General features: G+C 47.0%; 7 protein-coding genes across 10 annotated transcripts; 2 read left to right on the top strand and 5 right to left on the bottom strand.

Annotated features, from left to right (window-relative positions):
- The first annotated feature begins 56 nt into the window (after positions 1–56).
- Positions 57–3,587, top strand: LOC6544413 (DNA polymerase delta catalytic subunit). The gene is made up of 2 exons (XM_001973121.3): positions 57–228; positions 282–3,587. Exons 1-2 carry the CDS (start codon positions 173–175, stop codon positions 3,502–3,504), a joined length of 3,279 nt encoding a protein of 1,092 aa, XP_001973157.1. The 5' UTR covers positions 57–172; the 3' UTR covers positions 3,505–3,587.
- On the bottom strand, positions 3,513–5,339 carry LOC6544412 (ADP-ribosylation factor-like protein 1). 2 transcript variants are annotated; one of them, XM_026977638.1, is made up of 3 exons: positions 5,239–5,339; positions 4,611–4,827; positions 3,513–4,026 (listed from the first exon to the last, which is right to left on the bottom strand). In XM_026977638.1, exons 1-3 carry the CDS (start codon positions 5,324–5,326, stop codon positions 3,705–3,707), a joined length of 627 nt encoding a protein of 208 aa, XP_026833439.1. In that variant the 5' UTR covers positions 5,327–5,339; the 3' UTR covers positions 3,513–3,704. The 2 variants fall into 2 exon arrangements, with proteins under 2 accessions (XP_026833439.1, XP_001973156.2); XM_001973120.3 differs by lacking the exon at positions 5,239–5,339 and adding an exon at positions 4,922–5,061.
- On the top strand, positions 5,307–17,633 carry LOC6544888 (ATP-dependent helicase brm). 2 transcript variants are annotated; one of them, XM_001973116.3, is made up of 7 exons: positions 5,307–5,391; positions 5,626–5,928; positions 5,997–6,073; positions 12,556–13,830; positions 13,895–15,557; positions 15,622–16,413; positions 16,474–17,633. In XM_001973116.3, exons 2-7 carry the CDS (start codon positions 5,688–5,690, stop codon positions 17,328–17,330), a joined length of 4,905 nt encoding a protein of 1,634 aa, XP_001973152.1. In that variant the 5' UTR covers positions 5,307–5,391; positions 5,626–5,687; the 3' UTR covers positions 17,331–17,633. The 2 variants fall into 2 exon arrangements, with proteins under 2 accessions (XP_001973152.1, XP_026833435.1); XM_026977634.1 differs by having other exon boundaries at positions 5,985–6,073.
- Positions 6,500–8,121, bottom strand: LOC6544411 (inositol monophosphatase 3). 2 transcript variants are annotated; one of them, XM_026977637.1, is made up of 3 exons: positions 7,872–8,112; positions 7,297–7,822; positions 6,500–7,021 (listed from the first exon to the last, which is right to left on the bottom strand). In XM_026977637.1, the coding sequence occupies exons 2-3, from the start codon at positions 7,782–7,784 to the stop codon at positions 6,739–6,741; spliced, it is 771 nt and encodes a 256-aa protein (XP_026833438.1). In that variant the 5' UTR covers positions 7,785–7,822; positions 7,872–8,112; the 3' UTR covers positions 6,500–6,738. The 2 variants fall into 2 exon arrangements, with proteins under 2 accessions (XP_026833438.1, XP_001973155.1); XM_001973119.3 differs by having other exon boundaries at positions 7,297–8,121.
- On the bottom strand, positions 8,377–9,263 carry LOC26526842 (inositol monophosphatase 3; the record flags this gene model as incomplete). The annotated part of the gene is given in 6 exon segments (XM_026978077.1): positions 8,377–8,656; positions 8,716–8,816; positions 8,968–9,049; positions 9,051–9,074; positions 9,076–9,105; positions 9,107–9,263. Coding segments are annotated over 6 exon segments (663 nt in total), but the record flags the coding sequence as incomplete, so codon positions are not given.
- On the bottom strand, positions 9,353–10,818 carry LOC6544410 (inositol monophosphatase 2). The gene is made up of 2 exons (XM_001973118.3): positions 10,155–10,818; positions 9,353–9,838 (listed from the first exon to the last, which is right to left on the bottom strand). The coding sequence occupies exons 1-2, from the start codon at positions 10,695–10,697 to the stop codon at positions 9,464–9,466; spliced, it is 918 nt and encodes a 305-aa protein (XP_001973154.2). The 5' UTR covers positions 10,698–10,818; the 3' UTR covers positions 9,353–9,463.
- Positions 11,187–12,356, bottom strand: LOC6544409 (inositol monophosphatase 1). Its single transcript, XM_001973117.3, has 2 exons — positions 11,576–12,356; positions 11,187–11,520 (listed from the first exon to the last, which is right to left on the bottom strand). Exons 1-2 carry the CDS (start codon positions 12,157–12,159, stop codon positions 11,250–11,252), a joined length of 855 nt encoding a protein of 284 aa, XP_001973153.1. The 5' UTR covers positions 12,160–12,356; the 3' UTR covers positions 11,187–11,249.
- Positions 17,634–17,795: the final 162 nt, after the last annotated feature.

Below are 17,795 nucleotides of genomic sequence, written 5' to 3'. Positions count from 1 at the left end.
GGATTTTATTTTGGTTGTTTTTAAAATATTTTCAACACAAGAAAAGTTTTACATTACAGTTTCCCCCAGCTGCGGTCACACTGACTTGTCCACCTGCAAAAGCGCGCCTTATTTTTTGGCATCACATCTTTTCTTATGGTTTTGCAAATACCATTTCACTAAGGTACACAGAATGGATGGCAAGCGCAAGTTTAATGGAACGTCCAATGGGCATGCCAAGAAGCCCAGGTTCGTACACCTTGGAAAGGCGTAATACAAGTCAATACAAATTTCACACGCAGGAATCCCGATGAAGATGACGAAATGGGCTTTGAGGCGGAACTGGCTGCCTTCGAAAACTCGGAGGATATGGACCAGACTCTGCTAATGGGCGATGGGCCCGAGAACCAAACGACCAGCGAGCGTTGGTCCCGTCCACCGCCCCCAGAACTGGATCCCTCCAAGCACAACTTAGAATTTCAGCAGCTGGACGTGGAAAACTACTTGGGACAGCCGTTGCTGGGAATGCCAGGTGCCCAAATAGGACCCGTGCCCGTGGTCCGAATGTTTGGTGTCACCATGGAGGGTAACTCTGTGTGCTGCCATGTGCATGGCTTTTGTCCGTACTTCTACATAGAGGCGCCCAGGCAATTTGAGGAGCACCACTGTGAGAAACTACAAAAAGCCTTGGATCAGAAGGTCATTGCTGATATTCGCAACAACAAAGATAATGTCCAGGAGGCTGTGCTAATGGTGGAACTGGTGGAAAAGCTGAACATCCATGGATACAATGGAGACCAGAAGCAGAGGTACATCAAAATCTCGGTTACGCTGCCCAGATTTGTGGCTGCGGCCTCGCGTCTTCTCAAAAAGGAGGTGATCATGTCGGAGATAGACTTCCAGGACTGTCGCGCCTTTGAGAATAACATAGACTTTGACATTCGCTTCATGGTGGACACAGATGTGGTGGGTTGCAATTGGATTGAGCTTCCCATGGGTCACTGGCGAAGAAGGAACACTCACAGCAAACCACTACCTGAATCCCGCTGCCAGATTGAAGTGGACGTTGCTTTCGACAGATTTATATCCCATGAGCCCGAGGGTGAATGGTCCAAGGTGGCTCCCTTCCGCATCCTTTCCTTCGATATTGAATGCGCTGGTCGCAAGGGAATCTTTCCGGAGGCCAAAATGGATCCAGTCATTCAAATAGCAAATATGGTGATCAGGCAGGGCGAGCGAGAACCCTTCATCAGGAATGTCTTTACACTTAATGAGTGCGCTCCGATCATAGGCAGCCAGGTGTTGTGCCACGACAAGGAGACCCAGATGCTGGACAAGTGGTCTGCCTTTGTCAGGGAAGTTGACCCAGACATTTTGACCGGATATAATATCAACAACTTTGACTTCCCCTATTTGATTAATAGAGCAGCTCACTTAAAAGTCAAGAACTTCGAGTACTTGGGCAGGATTAAGAACATTCGTTCGGTTATCAAGGAACAGATGTTACAGTCAAAGCAGATGGGTCGCAGGGAAAACCAATATGTAAATTTTGAAGGTAGGGTTCCCTTCGATCTCCTGTTTGTCCTGCTCCGCGACTACAAACTTCGCTCGTATACCCTCAACGCTGTGAGCTATCACTTCCTGCAGGAGCAAAAGGAGGATGTGCATCATAGCATCATCACAGATCTACAAAATGGAGACGAGCAGACCCGTCGTCGGTTGGCCATGTACTGTCTAAAGGATGCCTACTTACCGCTAAGGTTGCTGGAGAAGCTAATGGCCATTGTTAACTACATGGAGATGGCAAGGGTAACGGGTGTGCCGCTGGAGTCCTTGCTCACCCGCGGACAACAGATCAAGGTTTTAAGTCAATTGCTGCGCAAAGCCAAAACCAAGGGATTCATCATGCCCTCATACACCTCTCAGGGATCGGATGAACAGTATGAGGGAGCTACTGTGATTGAACCAAAAAGGGGCTACTATGCAGACCCCATATCCACGCTGGATTTCGCCTCCCTGTATCCAAGTATAATGATGGCGCATAACTTGTGCTACACCACCTTGGTTTTGGGTGGAACTCGTGAGAAGCTGCGGGAGCAGGAGAACCTGCAGGACGATCAAGTGGAACGTACGCCTGCCAACAATTACTTTGTGAAGTCTGAGGTGCGTCGCGGTCTGCTCCCTGAAATTCTAGAATCCCTTTTGGCAGCCAGAAAGAGAGCCAAAAATGACCTAAAAGTGGAAACAGATCCGTTTAAAAGAAAAGTGTTGGATGGCCGACAGCTGGCGCTGAAGATTTCGGCTAACTCCGTGTACGGATTCACTGGCGCTCAGGTGGGAAAGCTGCCATGCCTAGAAATCTCGGGCAGCGTCACCGCCTACGGACGTACCATGATTGAGATGACCAAAAACGAAGTGGAATCCCACTACAGCCAGGCCAATGGTTACGAGAACAACGCAGTGGTCATCTACGGCGACACAGATTCTGTGATGGTTAATTTCGGAGTAAAAACTCTGGAGCGCAGCATGGAGCTTGGACGCGAGGCTGCGGAACTAGTCAGCTCTAAGTTCGTGCATCCTATAAAATTGGAATTCGAGAAAGTGTACTATCCTTACCTCCTAATCAACAAAAAACGTTATGCGGGATTGTATTTTACGCGTCCAGATGCTTACGATAAAATGGATTGCAAGGGCATTGAAACCGTGAGGAGAGATAACTCTCCACTGGTGGCCAACTTGATGAACTCCTGCCTGCAGAAACTACTCATCGAAAGGGATCCCGATGGTGCAGTTGCCTATGTAAAACAGGTAATAGCCGATCTCCTTTGCAACCGCATCGATATCTCTCACTTGGTCATAACCAAAGAGTTGGCCAAAACGGACTACGCTGCCAAACAGGCGCACGTTGAGCTGGCCGCCAAGATGAAGAAAAGAGATCCCGGTACGGCGCCCAAACTTGGAGATCGAGTTCCCTATGTGATCTGTGCGGCAGCTAAAAACACACCCGCTTACCAGAAGGCAGAGGATCCGCTGTATGTGCTGGAAAACAGCGTGCCCATCGATGCCACCTACTACCTGGAACAGCAGCTGTCCAAGCCGCTGCTAAGGATCTTTGAACCCATTTTGGGAGACAATGCCGAGTCCATTTTGTTAAAGGGCGAACACACTCGCACGCGAACTGTGGTAACATCCAAAGTGGGCGGACTAGCTGGTTTTATGACCAAGAAAACCGCATGCTTGGGCTGCAAATCCCTGATGCCCAAGGGCTACGAACAGGCCAGTCTGTGTCCGCACTGCGAGCCACGAATGAGTGAGCTCTATCAGAAAGAGGTGGGTGCGAAGAGGGAACTGGAGGAAACCTTCTCACGCCTGTGGACCGAGTGCCAGCGATGCCAGGAATCCTTGCACGAGGAGGTGATCTGCTCCAACAGAGATTGCCCCATATTCTACATGCGACAGAAGGTTCGCATGGATCTAGACAATCAGGAGAAGCGGGTGATGCGATTCGGCCTGGCTGAGTGGTAACCAATGCATGAATTTACTGAATTGTTTAATCCTATAATTTAATAATTATATTACTAGAAGTTATTACAAAGTTTCTTTCGGTTCGTGGATTTTTTGCGCAATATGCAATTTGAAAAAAGCTGTAGACGTTTCCTAGCTGGCGATGCTTTGGACACACATTTTTACACAGGGGACTGGGGGTCTGAGGACTGGCTAAGTATCTACTTGCGACTCTGCAGGGTGTTGGACAGCCAGTCCATGGCCTGGTCGAGTCCCTCGCCCTTGGTGGCCGACGTTTTAAATATCTGAAATGTGCGGTTCTTAAGGTTCTCCAGCCCTAACGCGTGATGGACTTCGGCGACGGTCATGCATCCGTCCATGTCCTGCTTGTTCGCCAGGACCACCAGTATCGCGCCGGCCAGCTCCTCCTCCCGCAGCATGTATAGCAGCTCGTCCTTGGAGATGCCAATGCGATCCCGGTCAGCCGAATCCACCACGTAGATTATGGCGTCTGTGTTGCTGTAGTAGCAACGCCAATAAGGTCTGTAATGGAAATAACACAAATTTTGATTAGGACTACCATTTGATTCTTAAAGAGAACATAGAAATGTATACGTGGCCTTACTACGAAGGAACTATTTTTAAGTTATCTTTCACATAATGGTTTTGTACTAATAGTTAATAATTCAGATAACCGCTTATCCTTAAATTTCATCGTGATGCAGAACATTTTTAACTTCAGATAAACAACACGTTTCGGAAATGACGTGTTCGCAATGTACAACATTTCCGGATGTTGAAGCATATTAAAAAACATGTTAACCCTAACGCTGATGTGAGGAAATATTTTAATATTGTAACGAAATTCGATCTGCATATTAATAATTTATGTAGTGATATTCTAATTTCGATTTTTAATACATGAAGATGCCGAAATTTAACACATTTCACCAACCAAACAAAAACATTTCGAATATTTTAAAAATTCGTCAAGATGTTATTCTTTTTTTTAAAACATACTTTTAAAAATTTCCCTGAACATATCTCCGAACTCATAAAGGCCGAAAAATCTCTATAGGACTTGGGTTAAGTTGGGTAAGATTATGGGTCTCGTGCAACACACTCACCTAATACTTGTCTGGCCGCCCAAATCCCAGACCTGGAACTTTAGGTTCTTGTAGGTGACCTGCTCCACGTTGAAGCCAATGGTGGGTATCGTCGTGACCACCTCGCCCACCTGCAGTCTGTAGAGGATCGTGGTCTTGCCGGCGCCGTCCAGGCCCAGGATCAAGATGCGCATCTCCCGGGAGCCGAGCAGTCCGCGAAAGTAGCTGAGCACCCCACCTGGAGGGAGAACGTACGATTTTTATGACTAGACTTCGTCACCGGGTGTCGCCGGAATGGGAGGTTCCGTTTCCATGCTCCGTGGTGTACAAACCCATGATTACGGCTGAACTTTGTCTAGAGCTGGCGCTGCCTCTAAATGCTTAAGTGTAAACCTAGGTAATTGTATTTGGTGCTACAATTAATACAAAATCGAAAACTCTTGTTTTCACTTTTTTGGGCTGGAGAATGGTTTCGTTTTGCCATTCGCAGGTCACGCGAACATGACGTGTCACAGCGTGCGTTCAGCAGGAAAATATTTTTGTATAAAAAACTCTTCAATAACTTTCAAAAAACGTTTAATAATTTCAATAAAATTAAAATAAATAGCATTTAAGGAAATGCGTAGAGAATGATAATAAAAATATTCACTTTTACTTGTGCTGAACGCGTCCACCTTTATTGCCGGTTCACAGAGTTGCCACCCTTGCGTGACTTTTGTTATAGAGACGGCCGCCATTAGAGTTTTGCTGTCGCGTCGCGTTGTGAAAAGAGAAGAAAACCTCCTGAAAACAGTGCTAATAGGTAATACTTTAGTTGCCAAATGGAGGCATCCGATTGAGTTTTCCTAGCGCGATAAGCGTGCTGTTGAATTCATTCGGTTGGACGTGTCTTTAGTCGCTAATTTTGTGTTTGCACCGGACTGCGCAAAAAGTGTGCCAAAAAAAGGCACCAAAACGGTAGCTTCGATTACATATCGTGGCTATAGCTTCTATAATGTTGGTAAATACAGTGCATTGACGTGTGTTCCATCTGCAGATTGGGCTGCAACAGTTGCTTGGATATCGCCGTTGGATAAAGTTAGGAAAAGGAGCTGCAATATGGCCTCGCCCTCTCCGGCGAACAGTCCCATGCCACCGCCACAGGCGCCCAGTCCGATGGCACCGCCCTCGCAGAGCCCCGCCCCCTCGCCGCACAGCCCCTATCCCCACCAGCAGCCGGGTCCACTGCAAGGACCTCCGCCGCCCGGGCATCCCGGTGCCTATGGACATCCCATGCAGCACGGACCACCCGGCCAGGGTCCTCCCGGCCATCATATGCCACCGCACCACCAGGGGATGAGTATGTTCTTGAGCAACCCACCACCAATCGCCCCAGTCGCACGTAATTATCCGTAGTTTTTTCAAAAGGTCCGCACATGGGAATGCAGATGCCGCCGACGGGTCCGAATATGTCTCCCTACCAAACCCACGGAATGCCACCCAATGTAAGTGACCCCTAAATCTTACCGTAGGAATCCTATTTAGATGTTTCAGTTCTTTGCAACAGTGAAAGTGAAAGATTGTTTATCATTTTGTACTTATGTTCTTGGGCATCTTAGGCTCGCACATATATAGCGCCAAAGATAGTTAGAACAAATAATTCTTATCTACAGATTATAGAGCTATCGTATCCTATAAAATTGCACAGTATACAAAATAGGATGATTAAGGATTTCTTTAAATTACTTTATTTACTTTAGTTTATATATGGGAGGGGATTGATATGGTTATTAATTTTAGAGTTTTTATGGAAAGTATCGCATTGCTCCCTAAGCTAACATTTTTCTTTAGAGGGATATTTTACTCTCCATATCAGTATACAAAAAAAGTCATGTTCTGGAAACTATTTAAAGGAGTATAGAAATACAAAATTTCTATTTAGATCATCTTTCTTGATTTATTAACAGCTTAGTGCTTAAAATTATGGTATCATAAGGTGTGGTGTTTCAAAATCTCAAGTGAGAGTGACTTGCTTTCCCGCCTTTTTAACGTGTATCGTGGAACAGCTGCCGGCGATCAAAGCTGGAATATATCTGAAAGCTCCCCATTCGCAGAGACAGTTCAGCTGCCCCCAAGCTTTTTAATTAAGATCGTGTTTGCCTTGCTTAAATTACTTCTGCACCGGCTTCCCTCCTACGGACTCCTCCTGGTCTCCCTTGCGCAGAAGGTCTTCGATTTCCTTGCGCAACTTCTCCGTTCCGGCGCAGATTAGATCCGGCTTCATGATGTCAAATGGTCCGCCAAAGGGATGTGTTACCACGCCTCCCGCCTCCTTAACCAGCAGGGAACCGGCGGCACAATCCCAGGGATACATGTCCTCAATGTAGAAGGCATCCAGATTGCCAGCGGCCACCATGCACAGCTCATCCACCACACAGGAGTAGGCCACAAGTCTGTGGATTTATGGGATATTTTAATTAATATTCGTGATTCCTAAACTGGAACAAATGTAGATTGAAGCTTTCAATTTAACATTGACCGGTTAATTGTTTAGTACTCAGATATTTTTGTTTTGTTAATTACACATACAAGTGATTATTGTGAGACGGGTTTTAAATTTGATATCTATAAGATTTGTTGGTTGTTTTTTTAATGCATTTTAGGCAGTGACTACAATATAATCGGTATTTATGCGAGACAGATTCAAATTTATAAATGAATTACTCACCGCCTGGCATTCAATCCCACATGGTAGATCCTTTTGATGTGCTTGTTGGCCACCGAATGGACATGCAGCAGGGACACTTCGTAGGCCACATTGGCATCCTTAACGCTCTCGCAGCTGCTTACATGGATGGGTTTGCCATTGCAAAAGGCGCCTTGGCCCAGTTTTGTTGTGAAGAGCTTTTTCTGGACAGGATTATTGATCACCCCCACCACGATTTGTTTGTTGATCGCCAAGCCGATCGAAACGCAAACGTGTGGAATCTGCTTGATAAAGTTAGAAGTACCATCGATTGGATCTATGATCCAGGTTGGAGCATCCGTCAGCTCCCCGGACACGTTGTTATTCTTGGCCGTCGCCTCCTCGCCGATGAACTTGTGTTCCGGGTACCTGGCCAATATCTTCTCCATTAGAAAGTCCTCAATCTTGTTGTCGTAGTCAGTGACCACGTCGTAGAAATCGCCTTTGATGGAGACGTTTTTACTGGCCATCTCGTAGCCCTCTATGAGGATTTCTCCGGCTTTGATGGCTAGGGGATGGATAAAGTTGTACAACTCCTCGATATCCGCTTGTCTTACTTCTGTCATTTTGTTTCTATGCGTATAACGATCCGTCCCTGCTCAGTTCGTGATGCCAACTAATCAGAGAGATTGCACCCCACTGGAAGTAGCTCCACGCTCGGCTGGTTTTGCCTATCTAGCGCTGGAGCTGTGCTTTCGGTTCGGTTAAGTTCACTCGTTCTATGATTGTTTGCCTGCCTCGCGCTTTATGATCGCAACGACATCGCCCCATTGGGTGTACTAAAAATTGGCATCTCACCTGGCTGCCTGCCTCTGTTTTATCTCAATTGGTTTGATGTACACAAATAGACATACTCTTTTTATCTCCACAGGCAGCCAGTCAAATAGTTGTAAAACCAGTTTTTATCAGCATTTTTCCCGCTGTCAGACGTTATTATTGGATGATTTACACTTTCGAGCTGCAAGTCATTATAGTCAGCGAGGCATATCAGATATTATGTTAAAATTTATCAGGTCTTTTCTATATTTATATCTATTTATATTTATCTAATACTTTCTCTGAATTATTATTTTTATTTAAAAGTATACCGGTAATTTGGTCAGTTGCTTCTATCACCTCGATTACATATTTGGCCAATTCTTCAAAGCTGGTGCGCACACAATCGGGTTTCATCAAATGAAATCTTTCTCCGCTGGCTTTGTAAACAGTGCCACCGGCCGCCTTGAGGATTACCGCACCGCCAGCTAGATCCCAGGGTTTAAGATTCTCCACATGATAGGCGTCACATCTGCCGGCGGCTATTTAGTTGAGCGTGAGAGCTGCACATCCAAAGCTTCGGGTGCTGACAGCGGAGTGCAGTTTAAATGATGGGATAAGATCAGAGTTCTTTGGGTCACTTACCCTGTGGCATTCGAGGCCAGCTTGTAGAGACGCTTCACGTTCTTGTCCCGAACTTTTTAGCAGATAGATTACTGCAGAAAACATAATTATTTTATTTGGACCTGGGCTTTTTAATTCTTTGATAGAAGTAAATTTTTTCAAGTGATATTTTTAATAGATTACTTGAACCCATTAGAATACTTACACATCCAGCTTATTCTTTATTACAAAATCTCTGAGATAAGGCATTACTTCATGACTTGCGAAACCTACCGCTTTAGCGTAAGAAACCTCAATGGGTTGCTCATTTAAATAAGCTCCGGGATCTTGTTAAGCTGAATACAACTCATTTGCAGGGATTGTAAACAATCCCCAGCAAATACAGAAATACAGCAATGGGGAACCTTTCGCATCCGTTAACTCGCATTCTGTCTTGACTTCGTAATCGGATTTCGGTTTCTGGAAACCCTCCAAGAAAAGCTGACCGCACTTCCTGACCAGTTCCAGGGATACTTGGTAGTATTCTCCAAGTTTTTCCTCGCTGATCCGGTAACTCATGGTTGCACTTTCGACTGATCAAAGTAAAAACTAATCTTTTTTCAGAAACACAGTAAATAAAGCTTTTTCGCAAGCTTTTCAGATAGAGTTCCTAAAGTTCTTATATTGCTCATACATAGTTTGTTTTATTGTACTGGAAAATTAGCGGGTAATTTAGCCCTTTATAATAGTATATAATATATTGTGGATACTGGCTTTGCATACTGAGTCTTTACTTGAATGTGTACTCTGTAATCTGACTGGCCTCTTCGATAAGGCTCATCACATTCTTGGCCAACTCCGGCGTGGAGGCGCACACGCAATCTGGTTTCATCACATCAAATTTGGATCCGCTGGTGTGGCATACAGTGCCCCCGGCTTCGGTCAGGATGATGGCTCCGGCAGCTATGTCCCAGGGTTTTAGGTCCTCCACATGATAGGCATCGCACTGACCCGTGGCCACGTAGCACAGGGTTAGGGCGGCACTTCCAAAGCACCGGGTTCCCGTGGCATTCGAGGCCATCTTGTACAGTCGCTTTACATTCTTGTCCCTCACTCCTGCGGCGTGAATCAGGGAGATTTCGTAGGCAATCACTGCCTGCTTGATCTGGAAATGCGCGTAGTAATGCAGAGTTATTAATTGATATAAAGATCCGCAATGTTGGGGCAATTTTTTATAAAATAGTTGAGTTTTGAAAAAGACGGTTATAATAAATTAAAATTTCTTGTAGTATACAAGAGTCATACAAAGCACATTTATCAATTTGCTTAAACATTCTTATCAAAATGCATATTTAATTTTTTTCTGTGCACCGATAAACCTGATTGCAAGAATAATGTCATGCACGGCAATTTGTTAAATTTCGTTTATCTTGTTTGTCGCTATATATTGTTGCTCCCAGATTATATAAGCACTCTCTTACCGTCGTCACTTTGGATGTGTGGATGGGTTCACCATTTAGATAGGCTCCATGTCCTTTGTAGGCGGAGAAGAGTTCATTCGCGGGCGGATTGTAGATGATGCCCACCACAAGCTCCTTGTTGATGGCCAAACCCACGGAAATGCAGCAGTGTGGAATGCGGTGGATGAAGTTGGTGGTGCCGTCAATGGGATCTATGATCCAAGTGGGCGCATCGGTCAACTCCGCCTGGCGCTGTGAAGCTGCCGACTCCTCCTCGCCAATAATCAGGGATTCGGGAAAGGCGGCCACCAATCCCTCGGTCAAAATATCCTCGATTTGCTTGTCGTACACAGTGACCAGGTCGTAGAAGTCCGCCTTGACCTTGTAGTCCGTCTTGGCCTTCTGGTAGCCCTCCTGCATCAGAGGTCCGCACTTTAGGACCAGTTTCAGGGCCACATCGTAGTACTCCTTGAGCTTGGACTCGCTGACCGAGGAACTCATCGCTATTTCTGTTGATTTCCGACTGAGCAGCAGAACTATATAGACGCAAGTCAGCTGTGGCATAGTTGCGACGCCAGATAAAAGCTTTCTGGCGAAGCTTAGAGCTTTAGAGAGAGCATATGGGAGAGCGCGATAGAGTTCCTTACTAACCGCTGTTTCGAGTGTGATATTACTTCACTGGTCAGCCAATATCAAAGATGGTAAACAGATATAAATATTACCAGTAAAATTTATAAAATCCTTGCTGTTCTGGAAATTATGTTGTTAATATATGTTTATTTACAATGGTGATAAGAAAGAGGCATGTACTTAAGTATTTTCCGATATACGAATTAAATATTCCAGAACTGAAATAGTGTTGGGATATAACCTACTACTACTTCTTCTACTATTAGCCAGACCTAGGATACAGTTTCTTGAGACTTTGAGTACTATAAAGATAAAAAGATGTCTTTGCTTGACGGGCTATTAAATGCGGTCATTTGGATGAGAGCACAATGACAAGCACTTGTAGAGCTCAAACAAAAGAACCAGCGCTTAAATAAGATTCTGTTTTATGTTGATCATTAGACTTTTATTTGTTGACAAAAGCTCTTTGGCTTTGACTGAGAAATCTCAATCTGCACCCACATGCTTCGCCTGATCGGCCTTCCGAATGAGATGCTCTATCTCAGCTCTCAATGTCTCCGTACCGGCGCAAATTACATCTGGCTTCATGATATCGAAGGGACCACCGTAGGGATGGGTGACAACTCCGCCGGCCTCACGGATAAGCAAGTAGCCAGCTGCACAATCCCAGGGATACATGTCTTCAATGTGAAAGGCATCCAAGTTGCCAGCTGCCACCATGCATAGGGAATCCACCACAGCTGAATAGGCCAGGAGTCTGGAAATGATTTACAACTTATAACAGAGTTTAGTGTATAGGATACCCCGCGCACCTTCTGGCATTAGAGCCCACATGGTAGATTCTTTTGATGTGCTTGTTCCGGATCTTAGGAGCGTGCAGCAAGCAAACCTCGTAGGCCACATTGGCATCGTTCAGATGTTCACAGCTGCTCACATGAATGGGTTTCCCATTGCAAAAGGCACCCTGGCCCAGTTTCGCGGTATATAGCTTATTCTGTGCAGGATTGTTAACTACGCCCAAGACTATCTGCTTCTTAATGGACAATCCAATTGAAACCGATACATGTGGAATTTGTTTGATGAAGTTTGAGGTCCCATCGATGGGATCTATGATCCAAGTAGGGGCATCCGTCAGTTCTTTGGTCACATTGTCGTTCTTGTGGGTATCCTCCTCCCCAATAAATTTGTGTTCCGGGTAGCGCGCCAGTATCTTCTCCATGAGAAACTCCTCTATCTGGTTATCATAGGCCGTGACTACATTGTAGAATTCGCCGTCCTTGAGGGCCACCGCCTTGCCAGCATTTTGATAGCCCTCTAGCAGGATTTCCCCAGCTCTCACTGCGAGCGGGTATATAAAGTCGTACAGCTCGTCTATTTGGGACTCACGGGCTGCCATCTCAGTTACTTCTCCAATCCTTGTCTATATACCTATCTGTGTATCTTACAATATGTTTCTGCGATAAATTGCACTTGTTCTGACTTCGTGTCGAGTGAATAAAGCACTGAAAACAGTCGGGAGATCGAGTTTTCGTAGTTCAGTAACTTGGCTCAGTGTCTGGCATTCGTTAACTAAGATTCTGGTCGAGTGAGAGCTTTTTTTAATTTATTTGCACTTAAAGTTAGCTTTTGTGCAAAATGGATGTGTAGTACGTACATATATCATAATATATACGAAATACTTATCATTGCTTATCAATTCTTAAATAGCTTCTGTTTTAAGTTAGTTTTAAAGCAATTACGTTGAAATGGCATTGATGAAATCGTTGTTAAGCTGAATTCCCTTCTCTTTCAGGCTCCCACGCAACCCTGCATAGTGTCACCTGGAGGCCCACCAGGCGGCCCCCCACCCCCGGAGCGCTCGAGCCAGGAGAATCTGCACGCGCTTCAACGCGCCATTGATTCTATGGAGGAAAAGGGCTTGCAGGAAGATCCTCGCTACTCCCAGCTCCTGGCAATGCGGGCCACATCGAAGCACCAGCACCTTAACGGCAATCAGGTTAACTTGTTGCGCACACAGATCACCGCCTATCGGTTGCTGGCGCGAAACAAGCCCATATCCATGCAGATGCAGCAGGCGCTTCAGGCGGCACAGCAACAGCCTCCGCCAGGACCACCAATTGGACCACCTGGAGCACCAGGTGGACCGCCGCCTGGAAGCCAACATGCAGGACAACCACCCGTGCAGCCGCAACAACAGCAACAACCGCCCCCTTCAGCAGGAACTCCGCCTCAATGCTCCACGCCGCCCGCAAGCAATCCTTATGGTCCGCCAGTTCCTGTTCAGAAAATGCAGGTAGCGCCACCACCGCCACACATGCAACAGGGACAGCCATTGCCACCACAACCGCCACAAGTGGGTGGACCCCCGCCTATCCAACAGCAACAGCCACCTCAGCAGCAGCAACAACAGCCGCAGCCCCCGCCACCGGAGCAACATCAGCACCAGTTGCCAAACGGAGGCAAACCCCTGAGTCTGGGGCCATCTGGAGGGCAACCACTAATACCTTCATCACCCATGCAGCCACAAGTGAGAGGGGCTCCGCCAGGAATGCCGCCAGGTACTCAGGTTCCGCAACCAGGAGCTGGTCCTCCGCGGCAAGTTCCACCTGCGGGCATGCCGATGCCCAAACCCAATCGCATTACAACGGTGGCCAAACCCGTAGGCCTGGATCCCATTACTTTGCTGCAGGAAAGAGAGAATAGGATAGCAGCCAGGATATCATTGCGCATGCAGGAGTTGCAGCGTCTGCCGGCCACCATGTCCGAGGATCTGCGGCTGCAAGCGGCTATTGAGTTGAGGGCCCTGAGGGTCTTGAACTTCCAGCGACAGCTGCGTATGGAGTTTGTCCAGTGCACGAGACGAGATACCACTTTGGAAACGGCGTTAAATATTAAGCTATACAAGAGGACCAAGCGGCAGGGTCTGCGGGAGGCACGTGCCACGGAAAAACTCGAAAAGCAACAGAAGCTAGAGGCTGAACGGAAGCGCCGCCAAAAGCATCTTGAGTTCTTGGCTGCTGTGCTTCAGCACGGAAAGGATCTGAGGGAGTTCCACAGGAATAATAAGGTGAGTCGTGAAGAACTGAGAGCATTAGTAAGATTGTAAACTAATATATACTTTAAATCACCAGGCCCAGCTTGCGAGGATGAACAAGGCCGTGATGAACCACCACGCAAATGCCGAGCGTGAGCAAAAGAAGGAACAAGAGCGCATCGAGAAGGAACGTATGCGACGTCTGATGGCCGAGGATGAGGAGGGTTACCGCAAGCTGATTGATCAAAAGAAGGACAAGAGATTGGCTTTCCTACTGTCGCAGACAGATGAGTATATTAGCAACCTAACTCAGATGGTGAAACAGCACAAGGACGACCAGATGAAGAAAAAGGAGGAGGAGGGCAAGCGGCTGATACAGTTCAAAAAGGAGCTGCTGATGAGCGGAGAGTACATTGGCATTGATGAGGGCAGCATTGTTGCTGATATGCGGGTCCATGTGGTGGAGCAATGCACAGGCAAGAAGCTCACCGGCGATGATGCCCCCATGCTCAAGCACTTGCACCGCTGGCTAAACATGCATCCTGGCTGGGATTGGATTGACGACGAGGAGGACAGCTGTGGGAGCAACGAGGACCATAAACCCAAGGTGGAGGAGCAACCAACGGCTGCAGAAGATGTCACCGACAAAGCCCAGGCGACGGGTAACGATGAGGATCCCAAGGATCTAATTACCAAGGCCAAGGTGGAGGACGATGAGTACAGGACGGAGGAACAGACGTACTACAGCATCGCTCATACCATTCATGAAAAGGTCGTGGAACAGGCCAGCATAATGGTAAATGGTACGCTCAAGGAATACCAGATCAAAGGCTTGGAGTGGTTGGTTTCGCTCTACAACAACAATTTAAACGGTATTCTGGCCGATGAAATGGGTTTGGGTAAAACCATTCAGACCATTTCGCTGGTAACCTACCTTATGGATCGGAAGAAGGTTATGGGTCCCTACTTGATTATTGTACCACTCTCGACTCTGCCCAATTGGGTACTGGAATTCGAGAAGTGGGCGCCAGCCGTAGGTGTAGTCAGCTACAAGGGCAGCCCGCAGGGAAGGCGATTGCTGCAAAATCAAATGCGAGCAACTAAGTTTAATGTGCTCTTGACCACCTATGAGTACGTAATCAAGGACAAGGCAGTGCTGGCCAAGATCCAGTGGAAATACATGATTATCGACGAGGGTCACCGCATGAAGAATCATCACTGCAAACTCACCCAGGTGCTAAACACCCACTACATTGCCCCCTATCGGTTGCTTCTCACGGGTACACCTCTGCAAAACAAGCTTCCCGAGTTGTGGGCGCTACTTAATTTCCTGCTGCCCTCGATCTTTAAGTCGTGTTCCACATTTGAGCAGTGGTTCAATGCTCCCTTTGCCACCACTGGTGAGAAGGTCGAGCTAAACGAGGAGGAGACAATCCTTATCATTCGTCGTCTGCACAAGGTGCTCCGTCCCTTCCTGTTGCGTCGCCTCAAAAAGGAGGTAGAGCATCAGCTGCCCGACAAGGTGGAGTACATCATCAAGTGCGACATGTCCGCCCTGCAGCGCGTTCTCTACAAGCACATGCAGAGTAAGGGTGTCCTGCTCACCGATGGATCCGAGAAGGGCAAGCACGGCAAGGGAGGCGCTAAGGCGCTAATGAACACGATCGTTCAGCTGCGCAAGCTGTGCAACCATCCGTTCATGTTCCAGCACATAGAAGAGAAATACTGCGATCACACTGGCGGCCATGGTGTTGTGTCCGGTTAGTTCTTTTTTCATTCATTTAAATTTATATTGTTAAAATATTATTCATATTCCACTTAAAGGGCCGGATCTGTATCGCGTCTCCGGCAAATTCGAGCTGCTTGATCGCATCCTGCCCAAGCTAAAGGCGACCAACCATCGCGTCCTTCTCTTCTGTCAGATGACCCAATGCATGACCATCATCGAAGACTACCTGGGATGGCGGCAATTCGGCTACCTTCGACTCGACGGCACCACGAAGGCCGAGGATCGTGGCGAACTACTGCGAAAATTCAACGCCAAGGGCTCGGACGTGTTTGTCTTTTTGCTATCCACCCGAGCCGGTGGTTTGGGTCTTAATCTGCAAACCGCCGATACTGTAGTAATCTTCGACTCCGATTGGAATCCCCACCAGGATCTGCAAGCGCAGGATCGTGCCCATCGTATTGGTCAACGTAATGAGGTGCGCGTTCTGCGACTAATGACAGTCAACTCCGTGGAAGAGCGCATCTTGGCTGCAGCCAGGTACAAGCTGAACATGGACGAGAAGGTCATCCAGGCTGGTATGTTCGATCAGAAGTCAACGGGTAGCGAACGGCAGCAGTTCCTACAGACGATTCTGCACCAGGATGACAACGAAGAGGAGGAGGAAAATGAAGTGCCCGATGACGAAATGATCAACATGATGATTGCCCGCAGTGAGGAGGAGATTGAAATCTTTAAGCGCATGGATGCGGAGCGCAAGAAGGAGGATGAGGAGATCCATCCGGGTAGGGAACGTCTGATCGACGAGTCCGAGCTACCCGACTGGTTGACAAAGGATGATGACGAGGTAGAGCGTTTCCACTATCAGTACGACGAGGACACTATTCTGGGTGAGTGACACTGCCACCGGTTATTTAACGAATTTCCTTACGATATCTTTACCGCTTTAGGTCGAGGCTCCCGGCAGCGAAAGGAAGTAGACTACACTGATAGTTTGACTGAAAAGGAGTGGTTGAAAGCAATCGACGATGGCGCTGAGTTTGACGAGGAAGAGGAGGAAGACGATTCGAAGCGCAAGCGACGAAAGCGTAAGAATCGGAAGGAAGAGTCAGATGATGACTCGTTGATCCTAAAACGGCGCCGACGCCAAAATTTGGACAAGCGGTCAAAGAAGCAGATGCACAAGATTATGAGTGCAGTTATCAAGCACAACCAAGATGGACGCACTCTGTCCGAACCATTCATGAAGTTGCCTTCGCGGCAGCGTTTGCCTGACTATTATGAGATCATTAAGCGGCCGGTTGACATTAAGAAAATTCTGCAGCGTATTGAGGACTGCAAGTATGCCGATCTCAACGAGCTGGAGAAGGACTTTCTGCAGCTATGCCACAATGCACAGATCTACAACGAAGAGGCCTCCCTGATCTACCTGGATTCGATTGCCTTGCAAAAGGTATTCATTGGGGCAAAGCAGAGGATAACAGCTGCAGCGGATGCAGCCGCAGTGGCGGCAGGAGATAACACGGGTGAGGCGCATGGAAATGGAGGCTCGGATAATTCTGACAATGACGACGACGATGGCGGGGATGACGGCTCCGACGACGAGGAGATTGCAACCACTTCGGCGGCGGCTGTCAAGATGAAGCTCAAACTGAACAAATCTCTGGCAAGCGCCCCAGCTACGCCCACGCAATCATCGTCAAATGTCAGTAGCGGAGCGGCTACCACATCCAAGAAACAGACGCGTCGCAAGCGTTCCCAAAAGAAGTACACTATTTCAGACGACGACGACGATGACATGGACTAGCTACCGTTGGGAGTGATCTTCAAGCGCGGATCGTCGGATGTCGAAGGCATGGGCAATTGATTATTAATTAGTTTAAGTCTAACCACTTTTAAGGACGATGCTTATCAAAACCCTAACTTAGGGTTTTTTTAACCATCTAGCCTCCCTATCGTGCTATCACTTTTATCTATACATCTCTCCTAGTTGTAGGTTCCCGATTAAGTTTCCTATTCAATTATTTTCGCACACAACATTTAGTTCTCCCAATTCTATTGATTGTATAATTATGTGCTTTAAAATAAATGCATACCAACATAAAGTAAACCGGTAAACTTGATATCTGTGCACGGCTGATTGTTTCTTGAAATGTGATTAAATGTCACGTTGGAATTTAAGGAATGACCTAGATGCCGGGAAATGTCTTAGCTCGGAGACTTCTGGTTCTGGTTGTTTGTTTCATAATTCTAGAAAGGATCGAAGCAGCAT

This window comes from Drosophila erecta, unplaced genomic scaffold (assembly GCF_003286155.1).
Source record: "Drosophila erecta strain 14021-0224.00,06,07 unplaced genomic scaffold, DereRS2 tig00000021-arrow-pilon, whole genome shotgun sequence".
Lineage (NCBI taxonomy): Eukaryota > Metazoa > Arthropoda > Insecta > Diptera > Drosophilidae > Drosophila > Drosophila erecta.
Note: the sequence above shows the minus strand (reverse complement) of the source record. Positions and strands in the feature narration are given on the sequence as shown.